Source organism: Vigna unguiculata, chromosome 4 (genome assembly GCF_004118075.2).
Source record: "Vigna unguiculata cultivar IT97K-499-35 chromosome 4, ASM411807v1, whole genome shotgun sequence".
NCBI lineage: Eukaryota > Viridiplantae > Streptophyta > Magnoliopsida > Fabales > Fabaceae > Vigna > Vigna unguiculata.
The window spans coordinates 24,667,911-24,681,793 of record NC_040282.1 but is presented as its reverse complement, the minus strand read 5'-3'; the positions used below and the strand labels follow the sequence as shown (position 1 = coordinate 24,681,793).

Here is a 13,883-nt window from a genome sequence, read left to right as displayed (position 1 = left end):
TAATTAGCTAAAGAAGCATGGGATAGGTGGTGCAACGCTAGTGGATGATAGAGATGATGTGGAACTTATGTGTATGAGAGAGAAAAGGCAAAAGCCCATAGCTATAACATACAATAATACAATTCACTTAAAAGAAAGTTACTGATTCATAACAAAAACCAAAATGCTCCAACATAAAATTCAGGAAAAACTAACTTACTTACCTGCAATAAATATACACATCTGACAACATGGAAGTGTTTTCGATGTAATTGCTTATTCAAAACAACTGACACACTACACAAACTACCAACCAAGTACTCATAAACCACACCACCCTAGTTATATTTAACTAGACTAGTCAAATCTTCTACAATTTTAAAAAGTAAAACAAAGATTGTTCCATTTCTATTAGGCAAAAGAAACTCAGATATACCTAACAAAATGTACAACCGACAAAAATCTTCTACATCAAGACACTCACACTCCGTTAAGAGATAATTATATAGTATGGTAATTGTTACCTTTTTTCAAAAAATATCTTCCTACAAACACTATCAACGTCAACCTCCTCTAAATCAATTCTATCTCTATAAACCCTTAAACCCAGGCCTACACATACATCTAATAACTTAAACGTTACAAATTCAGAGTTAATCATGAAACCTCCTCTGCTCTCCACCCACACATTACTTAACTCACATAGAAGCTTTCGACTAATCTTAACTCTTTCATGCAACAAAACAAACCACCAAAATGGTGTTGCTTCAATACATTATTTTTGCTCCACACTTAACTTCTTGTTCAACAAACCATTATACTGTGTTCTACAAGAATGCCTGAAATTAATCTGCAAATATTCATATTACAAACCATACGTTAAACTTATTCTACTAAAAGATAAATTAAATTACAGAGCAATAAAAACTAAAATACCTGACTTATATCACTACAATCTCCAACTTCACAACCTTCACTACCTTCGGAACCTTCACTAACGTCATTCATGTCAGCTGAATTGAAATTATCAAATGCATTAACCAAATTTAATTTACAAAAATTCGGCACAAATCAATAAAACTGCACACAACATATTAAAAAACCAACAAACTCACTTTCTAACATCCAACAACACAAATCCAGTTCACTTTTTGTACCCACCCAAGCCTAACTGCCGAAATACTTCTTCTTCAAAACCATTCGCATATTCAAACCGTTTTTGCTTACACAAACCCGTTCACTTTTTTTTCAAAATAGTTTCAAATAAATACATATTTTCGAGATCTAAAATTAATTAGCTTTTCGAACACATTTCGAATTAATAGTCCACAACAACATTTAGGATTGAGAGACCATCGATTTGGGGAACAAGAATAGATAAAAATGACCTTAAACTCGGGGAAGAAGAACATACCAAAAAAGGGTTTGATTTGGAGAAGAACAACACAAAAATACGGGAAATCAATCATCGAAGAAAAACATACCAAATTATCATTTGATTTGGAGAAAAACAACAGAAAAATTAGGATTTGCACTTGTGGAGGAAGAAGATATGAAAACTATGTTTTCCCTAAAACCGCATTCTTCACTTTTTCTTTCTCTATTTTGTTGTGCACACACGTGTTCCACAAATCTTCTTAACCTCACGTGTCAGCTTTCATTTCAAATTTAACAAAACATTAAAATACTGTATGCCACATAGGCGAATACAAAAAAAGAGGTAAAGAAAAAAGGTCAGTATCATTATCCAAATTGAATTGAGTTTTGCAGAATGAATATAATTTTAGAATCTTCACTAATTTGCATTTGAATTGATTAAATTTTGGTTTTGGTCATTATTAACAACATAGTACATAATAATTTTGTGATGTCTATAAAATTATACTCAAATAGTTAAATAAATATTTATTTTATATTTATTTATTTCAAATACTAATTTCATAATTTATTTTTAAGTATTAATAATAAAATAAATAAATATTTATAAATGATTTTGTCATTCAAAGATAATATAAAATGAAAATTATATACTTTTAAAAATTTATTATAATCTTTTAGCCGCATTTCTTGAAAAAAAAGTATTTATAGAAAAATATACTTATAAATTCAATTTGGCAGGAAAAGTTAGTTGAGAATTTTTTTCTGTAAGAAAATACTCGTGAATTTAAAATAAGTAAAGAAATTACTTGCAAAATTTAAATTTGAAAAAGTACTTGCAATTTTTTTAAATTGATTTTTTCAATAGAAAAATTGCTGTGATTTTTTTTTCATAATAAAATTTGCTGCTATTTTTTTAAAATAAAAAAAAGTTAATGCGAATATTTTTCATAAAATTTTTTGAAACAAATTTTTTACTAACTTTTAAATTTTACGGTAATTAATTATTCACTATCGATCAAAATTCGTAGAAAAAATAGAATAGTATATTTTTTTTTGCAAATTTTTGTAAACAATATGAAAAAATCTCTATGAAATATGAAAAGTTCTAATAATACGTTTCTAGATTTGTTTTAAAGTTTACTCTTTAATTTTTTTTAAATTAATATAATTTGTTCTTGCAAAAAACAAACAAGATAAGTTAGGCACAAGCGTCACCTTACCCATGTAGTCCGCTGTATCCTCAGTTGGCTTCGTCCCGGTTGATACATGTCGGCTTGGATCCAGGAGGAGTTACCTACAGAAGGGACTCTGAAGCTCAAGTAAGTCAAAGCTCTCAGAAGGTCAAATCAGTGATTAATGGAGTAATGAATGCGTACCTTAAATTACTGGGATCCACATGTATTTATAAAGTATTAATCATGTTTGGTTATGCCATGGGCTGGGCCCTGACTTGGACTTCAGTTTGGGTTGTAAGTGGGCTTGGGCCCTAGCCCAGACCCTTAAGAGGATTCACTGAACACTAGGGGGGACCTTAGTTTTACTAAGTATATTGGAGTAGTCGGCCTAGGCCGACGATTTATGTTGGTTATGTGTTGCCTTGTGCAGGTTGTTTCTCTGGACGTTTAGGTTACCAGTTTAGTCTGGTAAGGCTTAGGCCAACTCGGCTTAGGCCAACTCGGCTTAGGCTGACTACTTGATTGCTCTGGCATATACGTGTCGTTTTATTACTACTTGGTCGAGTTGGCTAGGTGTGGTACATAATTATTCTATCATTTTTTTTAATTTAACTCTTATAATTTGACCATTTTTTTAAATTATAAAACTACCTATAAAATAAATGAAAATTATTAACCATAAAATTATAAAAAATATTTATATTTAATTTTATAATTATTATTTTATTATTTTTTATTATCATAAAATAGCAAACATGGACATAATATATCAATAATAATAACAATAAGTCATAAATTCAATATGAAAAGAAAATTAAAATGATAAAAAAAGTAATCACTTTGGCATAGAAAAAGAATTAATAAGGTTGTACAATTTTTTGTTTTCTAAAACATTAATGAAATTTCACCCGAGTTTGTTGCCATCAAAAAGCTCTTGATAGTTTTTATTGAATATCAGGAAAAGTTTTAAAATTAAAAATTATGTTTTGAATACCATAATACATTTTCATAAACATAACTATAAAATATTTTATAATACGAATAGAACACATTCCTAAAAATACACCAAATTCTTTTGATTGAAACATGTTTTTTGAAAATCACATTTCTACGTCTATATTATATCTTTTTACTTCAACACGACCGAATGATTGAAAATTGACCATAATGTATACATACACAGGAATTCTTAAAAACATTTTCATAATTAAAAAAAGTGATATTTTTTAAGAAATATTTGATTAATTCTCTTCGATGCGATATAATTTACCTCTATTTTTTCGGCCGCCTAAAATTGAGAGTCTATTCCGTGAAAACCGATGTCAGCCGTTAGATTCTACACTCTCTTTGACCATCTGACTCGAATTCAGGTGGTTTGGCTCCAGCGACCATGGTTGTGATGTTTTCAGCCCCAACCAATAGTGTTTGAGGATGCTAACTCAGTTCCACGTAGAACAATGTGACTAAGTAAAAATCAAATGGATTACTAATTTTTTCTTCTCTAAGCTTCGGTTACTGTAAGGTCTACCAAGTAAAATTGCAATTACTGTTCTAGATTCTCAAATCTGTTAACTTTTCTTTTATCTTTCCTTTCTAACATTGTTTTTTTTATCACAGGTAATCATCGTCGTTTGATTTGTAGACCATAATTTCCCGTTTGATTTTTTTCCTCATCATTTTTTTTTTTCACTTTTTCTCCTTATTTTCATAAGAAAGCTTCTGCCTTTTCGTACCCCTTCCTGTGATCCTTGCCGGGAAATGTAAAAAGCTTCAGTTTTCTGTGAATTCCCTTTTGCTTTTTTGAGTGACTACTATTTGGATTTGAAGTTTTTACTTTGTTTTAATAATCAGTCTTGTTTAGGTGCAGACCACTTTTTTGGGGGTGGGGGTTTGTTTTTTATTTTTTTTTTGGAACTAAAAAGAATTCCATGGTGAGATCATGGTTATGTATTGAAAATAGAAACTTCAAATTTGCGACTAATTAGGTTTTCTGCAAATATTTTTCTCTTTGACCGTTTTGTTAGAGGGTGAAGATTCTCTGGTAGACTTGGAGGAAATTGATAGCGTAGCCTTAGAGAGAGAGAGAGAGAGAGAGAGGGAGAGATGAATTGTTTTCCAGATGAGGTGATTGAGCAAATATTTGGCTATGTGACTTCACAGAGAGACAGGAATGCCTTGTCTCTGGTGTGCAAGAACTGGCACAAATTAGAGAGATGCAGTAGGAAGAGTGTGTTTATAGGGAATTGTTACTCCATTAGTCCTGAGAGAGTGATAGAAAGGTTTCCTGAGCTAAAGTCCTTAACTTTAAAGGGAAAACCTCATTTTGCTGATTTTAATTTGGTTCCTCACGGTTGGGGTGGTTTTGTGTATCCTTGGATTGAAGCACTGGTCAAGAACGGGGTTGATTTGGAGGAGCTGAGGCTGAAGAGGATGGTGGTTACGGATGAGGGCTTGGATCTACTTTCCCGTTCTTTCATGAATTTCAAGTCTCTGGTTCTTATTAGTTGTGAAGGGTTTACCACCACTGGCCTCGCAACTATAGCTGCAAATTGTAGGTAAGATGAGTAACCTGTGTTGCAGATTTTGCTGCTGCTTTCAGAAACCTTCATGGATTTGTGTGTATATTGGAGTGTTTCTTGTAAATTTGTTCAAGTGCTTTAGTTTCCTTATGGTCTTGTTTAAGTGTTGGAAGAGCACTAATTGAAGGAATAACAACTAGTTTCTAATTTTTAATTTGTGTCAGCCAAGTTTTGATTTATTAGCTAATTGTTGGCTTGCATTGTATGTGACTAATGATTGTAGAGAAGGAGTTCAGTTGCTTTGAGCATTACGTGTTACCAGTTTGGGCTATTGTTTTCTATCTGATATGAGATTATTGATCTGTGTTTATGCATAAGTCACGTGACATGACATGACATGTCACATGATGGCTTGCTAACAAGTTGGTGTTTTAAGAGTCTCGTGTTTTATTGTGCTATGCATAAGTTCATTAAGTTATCAATTTTGAATTTCTTAAAAAGGCAAAATTTAAGTTTAATTTAATCTCACAAAACTTGCTTCTGAGATGAGGTTGACCACACCTGTATATTATAATTTAATCATATTTCTAGTCGATATAAGATTTCTAACACAATCTTTCACACCAAGGACTTAACATCTCAAGCATGAAAATCAAAGAAATCTATAATAATAGGTTACACAATAATTTCAACAAACTTGACTATGATAGGTATTGAATAACTCTGATATTATGTTAAAAAAGTGAAATTTAGGTCTAACTCAAAGATTACAAATCCGGATTTTAAGATAAAGTTTACATCTATTTATATACTAGAATTTTGTCATATGTTTAATCGATATTGAATCTCTGACAGAATTGTTTGTGATTATGTTCTTCCTCTAGGTGAAAAATACTTGAATTCCCTTGAATACTTTTATTTTACTTGGCAAAGCTGAGATAGAGATGAACATTGCACATTGTTCGAAAATGTATTCTTCTGATTGGCCTGCGTGTAGTCTGGCATGTGGTCTTCACTCCTCATTTCTGTTACAAATGTAGGTTCCTTAGGGAGCTGGATTTGCAGGAAAACGAAGTTGACGACCACAGAGGACAGTGGCTAAGCTGCTTTCCTGATTGCTGTACAACACTTGAGTCTCTTAATTTTGCTTGCCTTAAAGGAGAGATTAATCTGGGGGCTCTTGAGAGACTTGTGGCTAGATCTCCTAACCTTAAAAGCTTAAGGTTAAACCACACCGTGCCCCTCAGTGCACTCCAAAGGATATTGATGCAAGCACCTCAACTGGTGGACTTGGGTATTGGGTCATTTATCCATGACCCACATTCTGATGTCTACACTAGGCTGAGGAACACCATTAAAAAGTGCAAGTCAATGACCAGTTTGTCAGGTTTTTTTGAGGTTCTTCCTGGCTGCCTTAGAGCTATCTACCCTGTTTGTATGAACTTAACAGCCTTGAACCTGAGCTATGCAGCAGGGATTCATTGGAGAGAGCTAATAAAACTAATTTGCTTATGTGGGAAACTTCAGCGTTTATGGGTAAATAAATGTATTTTACCTAAGTCTATTCTTTTCACACACGTTCTTATGTTGGTGAATATCAATACACTCTATACTGTTGCAGATAATGGATTACATTGGAGACTATGGGCTAGGTGTTGTGGCTTCCGCATGCAAAGATTTGCAAGAACTAAGGGTTTTTCCATCCGTTCTTATTGGTTTAAATGGCCCTGCAGGAGTCTCAGAGAAAGGACTTGTTGCAATCTCCAAGGGTTGCTCTAAGCTTCACTCATTGCTCTACTTCTGTCAGCAGATGACAAACGCTGCCCTCATAACTGTGGCTAAAAACTGCCCAAATTTCATCCGCTTTAGATTGTGCATCCTCGATCCAAAAAAACCTGACCCTGATACAATGCAGCCGCTCGACGAAGGCTTCGGCGCAATTGTGCAGTCTTGCAAGCAGCTCCGGCGGTTGTCACTCTCCGGCCGGTTGACTGACCGAGTTTTCCTTTACATTGGGGTGTATGCTGAGCAGCTTGAGATGCTGTCAATTGCATTTGCTGGAGAAAGTGACAAGGGAATGCTGTATGTGTTGAATGGATGCAAGAAACTACGAAAGCTTGAGATAAGAGACAGCCCTTTTGGTGACTCGGCTCTTCTGTCTGACATAGGGAAGTATGAAACTATGCGGTCGCTGTGGATGTCGTCCTGTGATGTCACCATTGGAGCCTGCAAGGCACTGGCTGAGAAGATGCAAAGGCTAAATGTGGAGATATTTAATGGAGATGAGAAAGTTGATTCCAATGTGGAGGATGGTCAGAAAGTACAGAAGATGTACTTGTACAGAACATTGGCTGGGAGAAGGAACGATGCACCAGAACATGTGTGGACTCTGTAGGTGTGCATTTTGGCTATTAAGGTTCTTGTTATTTAGCTGTTTCACTAGACTGAGTTTACTGTTAGTGGAACTTTAGTTGGTGGTCACTGATTGTTAATCCTTTGCTTGTACATAGTTTATTGGCATCCAATTATAAATTATAAGACAACAACTTTTAATAAGATAATAATAATCAATGTGTGTGGTAAAGTTATTCCAATTAAATTTTAATACACATGTATGATATGTGGAGTTTTGGTGGAATTTTTTCTATCATATATTTTTTTTTTTCAAAATATTTTTAAAATAAGTGAGTTTTGATTGTACTCTGTTAAAAAAATCTGTTTTCTATTCTTCTACAATTAAAAATTTTCTAGTTTTACATTAGTAAGGTAAATATGTTTTTAATGAAAGGTCCAATAATCATTTCAAGTGATAATTGAAAGGAATTGGAAAGTTGAGTATTATTGTTTTTAGTACAATAAGAAAAAAATGTTATAATTTTAGTATAAAAGGTTTAATTTTTGAATTTTGGTAATAGTTAAAATAATTAAATATGTATTTGATATTTAATATTTAATCTTTAATAATTTTTTATTTGTAAGAGTTTATTGAAAATTTTATGTATTGTTATTTCATTTTATTTCCAATAAATTTCATTCAATAATGAAGTGTTTGAAAGAAAATATTTGAAGAAAATTTTCTACAGGATTTCTCGATACTACAATTTCACTAGTTATTTTTGTCTAATAATAACTCATAATATTACATTTAAGATGATCAATATATCACCCACTGATCTTAATGTCTAAATTAATTGTAACCTTTTAAGTTTGTTTGATTTTAATCTCTAAATTAATTAAAACTTTTTAAGTTTGTTGATTTTAAAATGATAAGGTAGAACTAAACACGACAAGTATATAGATAATTGTATATATCTTCCAAAATCTTGCTATTTTAAATAATGTGCAAATAAATCATGTGTATGTTTAATGTGCACATGGTCTAGTGCTTTACATGTTTTGGATTAATCATTCATTAACAAAAGTCTGCCTAAAAATGTTTTCAAATGATTAAATCGTGTTTCTATGAGAGGTTTTGTAAATATATAAGTTAATTGATCCTTTGTTAGAACAAATTTTAGATCAATTGTACCTTAATGAACATGATCTGTTATAATATGCTTGACTCTAGAATGTAAAATTGTATTTTTGGTTTAAGTTAAAATTTTTCTATAGGATTTCTTGGTGTTACAATTTCACTAGTTATTTTTGTTTAACTCATAATATTACATAATATTACATCAAGGATGACCAATTTATCACCCATTGATTTTAATCCTTAAATTAATTAGAACCTTTTAAGTTTGTTGATTTTGAAATGATAAGTTAGAACTAAATACATGCAAAGACAAGTATATAGATAATTGTATATATCTTCCAAAAACTCAGGTATTGTAAATAATGTGTGAATCAATCATGTGTATGTTTAATGTGCACATGCGTGTCTAGTGCTTTACATGTTGTGGATTAATCACTCATTAACAAAAGTCCGCCTAGGAAGGTTTTCAAATGATTAAATCGCTTTTCTATGAGAGAATTTGTAAATATATAAGCTAATTGATTATTTGTTAGTACAAATTTTAGATCAATTATACCTTACTAAACATGATCTATGTAAAATTGGATTTTTAGTTAAGGTAATAGCAGCACTATTGTCAAAAAATGTGGACATTGTAGTCTTCCAATTTAGTTTTGATCCACAAGATTTGTAGGCAACAATTGGAAACTGAAATATATATTTTGCTTTTGGAGTTGATAATGCAACTATTTCTTGCTTCTTATGGCACCACATGATTAGATTTCCTCCAATGAAGTGACATCCACCACTAGTGTTTTTTCTCTCTATTCTGTCTAAACATAGTCAACATCACAAAATTCCTGTAACGAAAAACTTTCCTTTTCTTGTAACAAAGACCAAGATTAGTAGTGCTTTTTATATATCTAAAAATACATTTAACAACACTCAAATGAATTTTTACCTTTGTTTGATTGGAATCTTTCACATAAGAAGAAAGTGAACATAATTTTAGGTTTAGATGTTGTAAGGTATAACAAATTTGCTTTTCCTTAGTCTAGAAAATTCTTCACACAAAGATTCATTTGTAGTACCAAAGATAATGTCATCTACATATATTTGTAATAATATGAAATCATTTGAGTAATCTATTCTAAATATAGTAGTGTCTACTTGTCCTCTTGCAATACCATTTTCAGTTAAGAAAATGTTTAACCTTTTATACCAAACTCTAGCAGCTTGTTTTAGACCATATAAGGGTTTATTAGGTTTGTAAACAAAATGAGGATTTGTAGCATTTTCAAAACCAGGGGGTTATTCTACATAGAATTCTTCTTTAATAAGACCATTTAAAAATTCACTTTTAACACCCATTTTATATAATTTAATATTATTACGTGTAGCAAATGATAGCCATATGTGAATAGCTTCTAAATGTGCAACATGAGCATAAGTTTCAATATAGTTTATACCTTCTCGTTTTGAGTATTATTTGACTACTAGTCTAACCTTGTTTCTCACAACCTTACTTTGTTCATCCAACTAGTTCTTGTATACCCATTTAGCTCCTATGATTGTCTTTTTTTTAGGAGGACTCACCGATGTGTAGACTTCATGCTTCTCAAACTGATTTAACTCTTTTTTCATTGCTTAGACCCAACTTTCACCTTCTAGAGCTTTTTTTACTCTTTTGGGCTCAATTTGATATATAATGGGTTCTTCATCCTTCAACCTTGATCATATGGTGACTCCTTTGCTTGAATCACCTATAACATTGTCTGGTGGGTGATATTTCTTCATAGGAGTTGTTGGTTCTCTTACTACTTGTGGAGCATCTAACATTATCTTGGATATCGTTTAATGTGTTGTCATATGTTTCATCTAGTAGTACATCTTTTGTGTCTACTCTTTGTATTTTTTGTACTTACATGTCAAAATCAAGAGAGTCTTTCAACTCTGATAATTTCTTATCAAGTTTATAGTCATTAAATCTTACATGTATGTCTTCTTCCACACTAGACATTCTAGAATTATATACTTTATATCCTTTATCACTTCTAGAATCAAATTTCCCTAAACTATCCTTTGTATTTAAAATAAAACATTGAATTCCTAAAGGTTGAAAATAAGAATTGTTGAGATTTTATTGTTCCACAATTCATATAGAGTATTTTTTTATTGATGATCTAATATAAGTTCTATGTTGTAAATAACAAGTTGTATTAATTGTTTCTGTCCAAAAACGTTTTGGTCTGGAGTTGACATTTAACATTGTTCTAGCCATTTCTTGTAAAGCATGTTTCTTCCTCTCAACAGCACCATTTTGTTGTGGGGTTCTTAGAGTGGAAAAAATATGCTTGATTCTATAATTTTCAAATAGTTCACGAAAGCTTTCATTTTGAAATTCTCCACTATGATTACTTCTTGCAAAAACAATTGATAAGCCTTTTTTCTTTTTGAACTTGTTTTAAAAATTTACAGAAGACTTTGAAAGACTCATCCTTGTGGCTTAAGAATTTTACCAGGTCCACATAGTATAATTGTAATACCCTAATCGGATATTACTTAATAAAAGAAAAATATAATTTAAAATAAATTCAAACATAAATATTATTCCCAAAAACGTGGAAAATTTTAAAAATTGATTATCGTGCCAAAAACCAAATGCATAATTCACAACTAAATTATTACAAGTTCGAAACCCAAAAAAACAACTTACAAGGAAATTACAAAGTTTATTCGAAAGAAGTTTCATAAATAAAGCCCAACAACTACCCTCACTTTGTCTCTATGCATTGTCATCCTCACCTGGAATCACCTCCCGTGTGACAAGTCACACGATCATTGCCAAACACAAATAAAAGGTTGAGCTTAAAAGAAATAAACATGCAATAAATAAGAATATAAACCCTTCACCCAAACTAACTTAGTCAGTTTATCATTTTATCAAGACCTTAACACCAGAAGGTATGTAGACAACACTAGTCTCATAACCTATATGAGATTAACAAATACTCAATCATGGTCTTAGGCTTCCATATGCTTCCACAAACTTGGCCACTCGTGGTCCATCTCTACGAACCTCCCCGCTCGTAGTCCAACATTTATGAACCTCCCCACTCGTAGCCCAACACACGCGAACACATCCTGTTAGGAACCTCCCCGCTCATAACATCCTCAAGTGTGAGCATAAAACATACGAACCTCCCCACTTGTTTCTGTAAGATCCGGGAAAATTAAATAGTTATTTAATTAATTATTTAATTAGGACGGGTAATGAGAACATTTAAAACAATAAATGTGAGGAGCTATGATGTGGAAAAGTACTAGCTCATGTGGTTGAGAGTACTTCATGATGTGTGAGGACTTGGGTTCGAGTCTTATGTGTGTCACTTGGATGTTATCAAATTATGCATTTTTATGTAATTATACATTGAATGCGCGGTTTGATGATAAATTCTTAGAATTGTAGGACTTATCATGAAATAAGGATTGGTTGAATGGTTTAGTCTTTGCGGGGTATGTGCATGAGTGTGGGTTCAAACCTTGGTGAGAACTAAATAATTTCTTTTTGCCCAATTTTATTTTTGCATGGAATTTGAAAGGGGCAGCTTAACCTAGTTGTCTAAGGGGCTGAAAAATCAGATGGATGATCCACTCAATAGCTATTAAACCCCATTTAAAGTAATTTTCGTTTTAGAAAGTGAATGAGTGAATAGATTACTCATAAGCCAAGAGAGAGAGTGAATTAGTGAAAGGAGAGGTGTTGTGGTACGTGGGAGACTTAGACAGGAGGTTTTGGTGATTTGGGACTGAAAGCAGAGGGAAAGTAAGGAGAAGAAACTAGCGTGGGAGTGTGAGCAAGGGCAAGGAGATTTTGATTGGAGCACACTCACACTAATTCGAAATTTGAAGCAAATTCCAGGTTAGGGGAGTTGTTTTATTGTTTTTTTGATTGCAATCGACTAATTGTACAATGCCTTGAATCATAGCATTATCACTGCGTCATTTTCTGCACTGTTGTATTGAAGTTTCTGGATTTTTCCAGAAACTGCCTGGCGGTTCATCCCTTTCTGCCAGGCGGCACATCAGACTGGTGTGTTGTTCTTGTTTTGGCATGAACCGCCTGGCGGCGATGAATTTCTGCCAGGCGGCGCGACACTGTTGCGTTCTATTTTGGTGATTTGAAGTGTTGTTTGCGTGTTAATCAATTTGATTATTGAAATTGATATGTTTGGTTGCTATTGAATGTTTGATTGGGCGAAAATCAATTGGAATTCGAAGTATGGAAATGTTCTAGGTATAATCGTGAATAAACCGATTTGGGAGAATTCAAGAGGGTAAAGATCGAGGAGTCTATATGCATTGAATTAAGAACATGAAACTAGTCCTTAATAGAGATATGGTCATTTCTGGGGGAATGGATGTAGTGGAACTGAGTACTGGAACAAAAGATGGAGTCTGTCATAGATGTGAAAGAAGCCTGGTTCGTGCATTGTTACTCCACCTGGCGACAAGCAAGGCGCCGCCAGGCGATGACGCGGCAGGGGGCTATTTAGTGAGGTCTTGGTGGCGGAATTGAGGGTAGAGATTTGGAGCAGGCGAGGGTATTGGTAATTTGGCAATATAGAAAATTGGGGGAATAGAATACTGGGATGATTGATTTAAGGGGTGGTAAAGAGTAGATGTATAACTAATTAAGGGCTTGGATTGAGCATAAGGGAGAAAAGGGAGAGGGGAGAATTGTAATTAGTATATCAGGTTTCTGGAAGCAGGGTATTGGTGAAAATGGCGACTAGCTAGGGCTGATTATGACTAAACATATTTTAGGAGAGGGTTGAAGGGATAGTCAGGAGTGGCGATAATTGGTTATGTCATATTGCATGGGGAATTATGGGGAAGAATTCTAAGCCGATTGAGAGGGAAGGTTGGCTTAATGCAGCGGGATGTACCTTGGAGTGTAATTTAGGGTATTAAATTGTGGACTGTGTCCTTAGAGAGGGATGAATTTCCTTACTGTAACAAAGCTCATATATAGTAGAAACTTGTATAAAGGGGTGACCATGGTAAGGTTTAGGTGTTGCTACTTATGTTAGTGGTAGACTAACCATAATGTACATTCTATAGAATAGTTTATTTGGGACCCTGGAATGGAGCCACTTATCAGATTAGACTAACTGAGTTGTTAAAAGAAAAATCAGAGGGGGTTTCACTACTGATACAGCGCCTGGCGGCACGGGAAGGTGCGCCAGGCGGTGGGACAAGCGTCAGGGGTCCCTGTATGGGATGGCGCCTGGTGGCACGATGAGGTCCGCCAGGTGGGGACGAGGAAACAGTGGCCTAAGGGGTTGCTGGCGCCTGGCTGTGAGTGGAAACTGC

At 33.5% G+C, this 13,883-nt stretch overlaps 1 protein-coding gene across 2 annotated transcripts; it reads left to right on the top strand.

Moving 5' to 3' along the window:
• Positions 1-3,859: 3,859 nt before the first annotated feature.
• LOC114182179 (protein AUXIN SIGNALING F-BOX 2-like) lies at positions 3,860-7,652 on the top strand. Of its 2 annotated transcripts, XM_028068977.1 has the most exons (4): positions 3,860-4,056; positions 4,152-5,089; positions 6,094-6,589; positions 6,675-7,652. In XM_028068977.1, the coding sequence occupies exons 2-4, from the start codon at positions 4,638-4,640 to the stop codon at positions 7,446-7,448; spliced, it is 1,722 nt and encodes a 573-aa protein (XP_027924778.1). In that variant the 5' UTR covers positions 3,860-4,056; positions 4,152-4,637; the 3' UTR covers positions 7,449-7,652. The 2 variants fall into 2 exon arrangements, with proteins under 2 accessions (XP_027924778.1, XP_027924777.1); XM_028068976.1 differs by having other exon boundaries at positions 3,909-5,089.
• Positions 7,653-13,883: the final 6,231 nt, after the last annotated feature.

Bases quoted from the DNA above. Each gene is read 5' to 3' on its own strand.
- LOC114182179 (XM_028068977.1), top strand. From the start codon at position 4,638: ATGAATTGTTTTCCAGATGAGGTGATTGAGCAAATATTTGGCTATGTG. The intron at 5,090-6,093 runs GTAAGATGAGTA...TTACAAATGTAG, and splicing joins ACTATAGCTGCAAATTGTAG to GTTCCTTAGGGAGCTGGATT. The intron at 6,590-6,674 runs GTAAATAAATGT...ATACTGTTGCAG, and splicing joins GGAAACTTCAGCGTTTATGG to ATAATGGATTACATTGGAGA.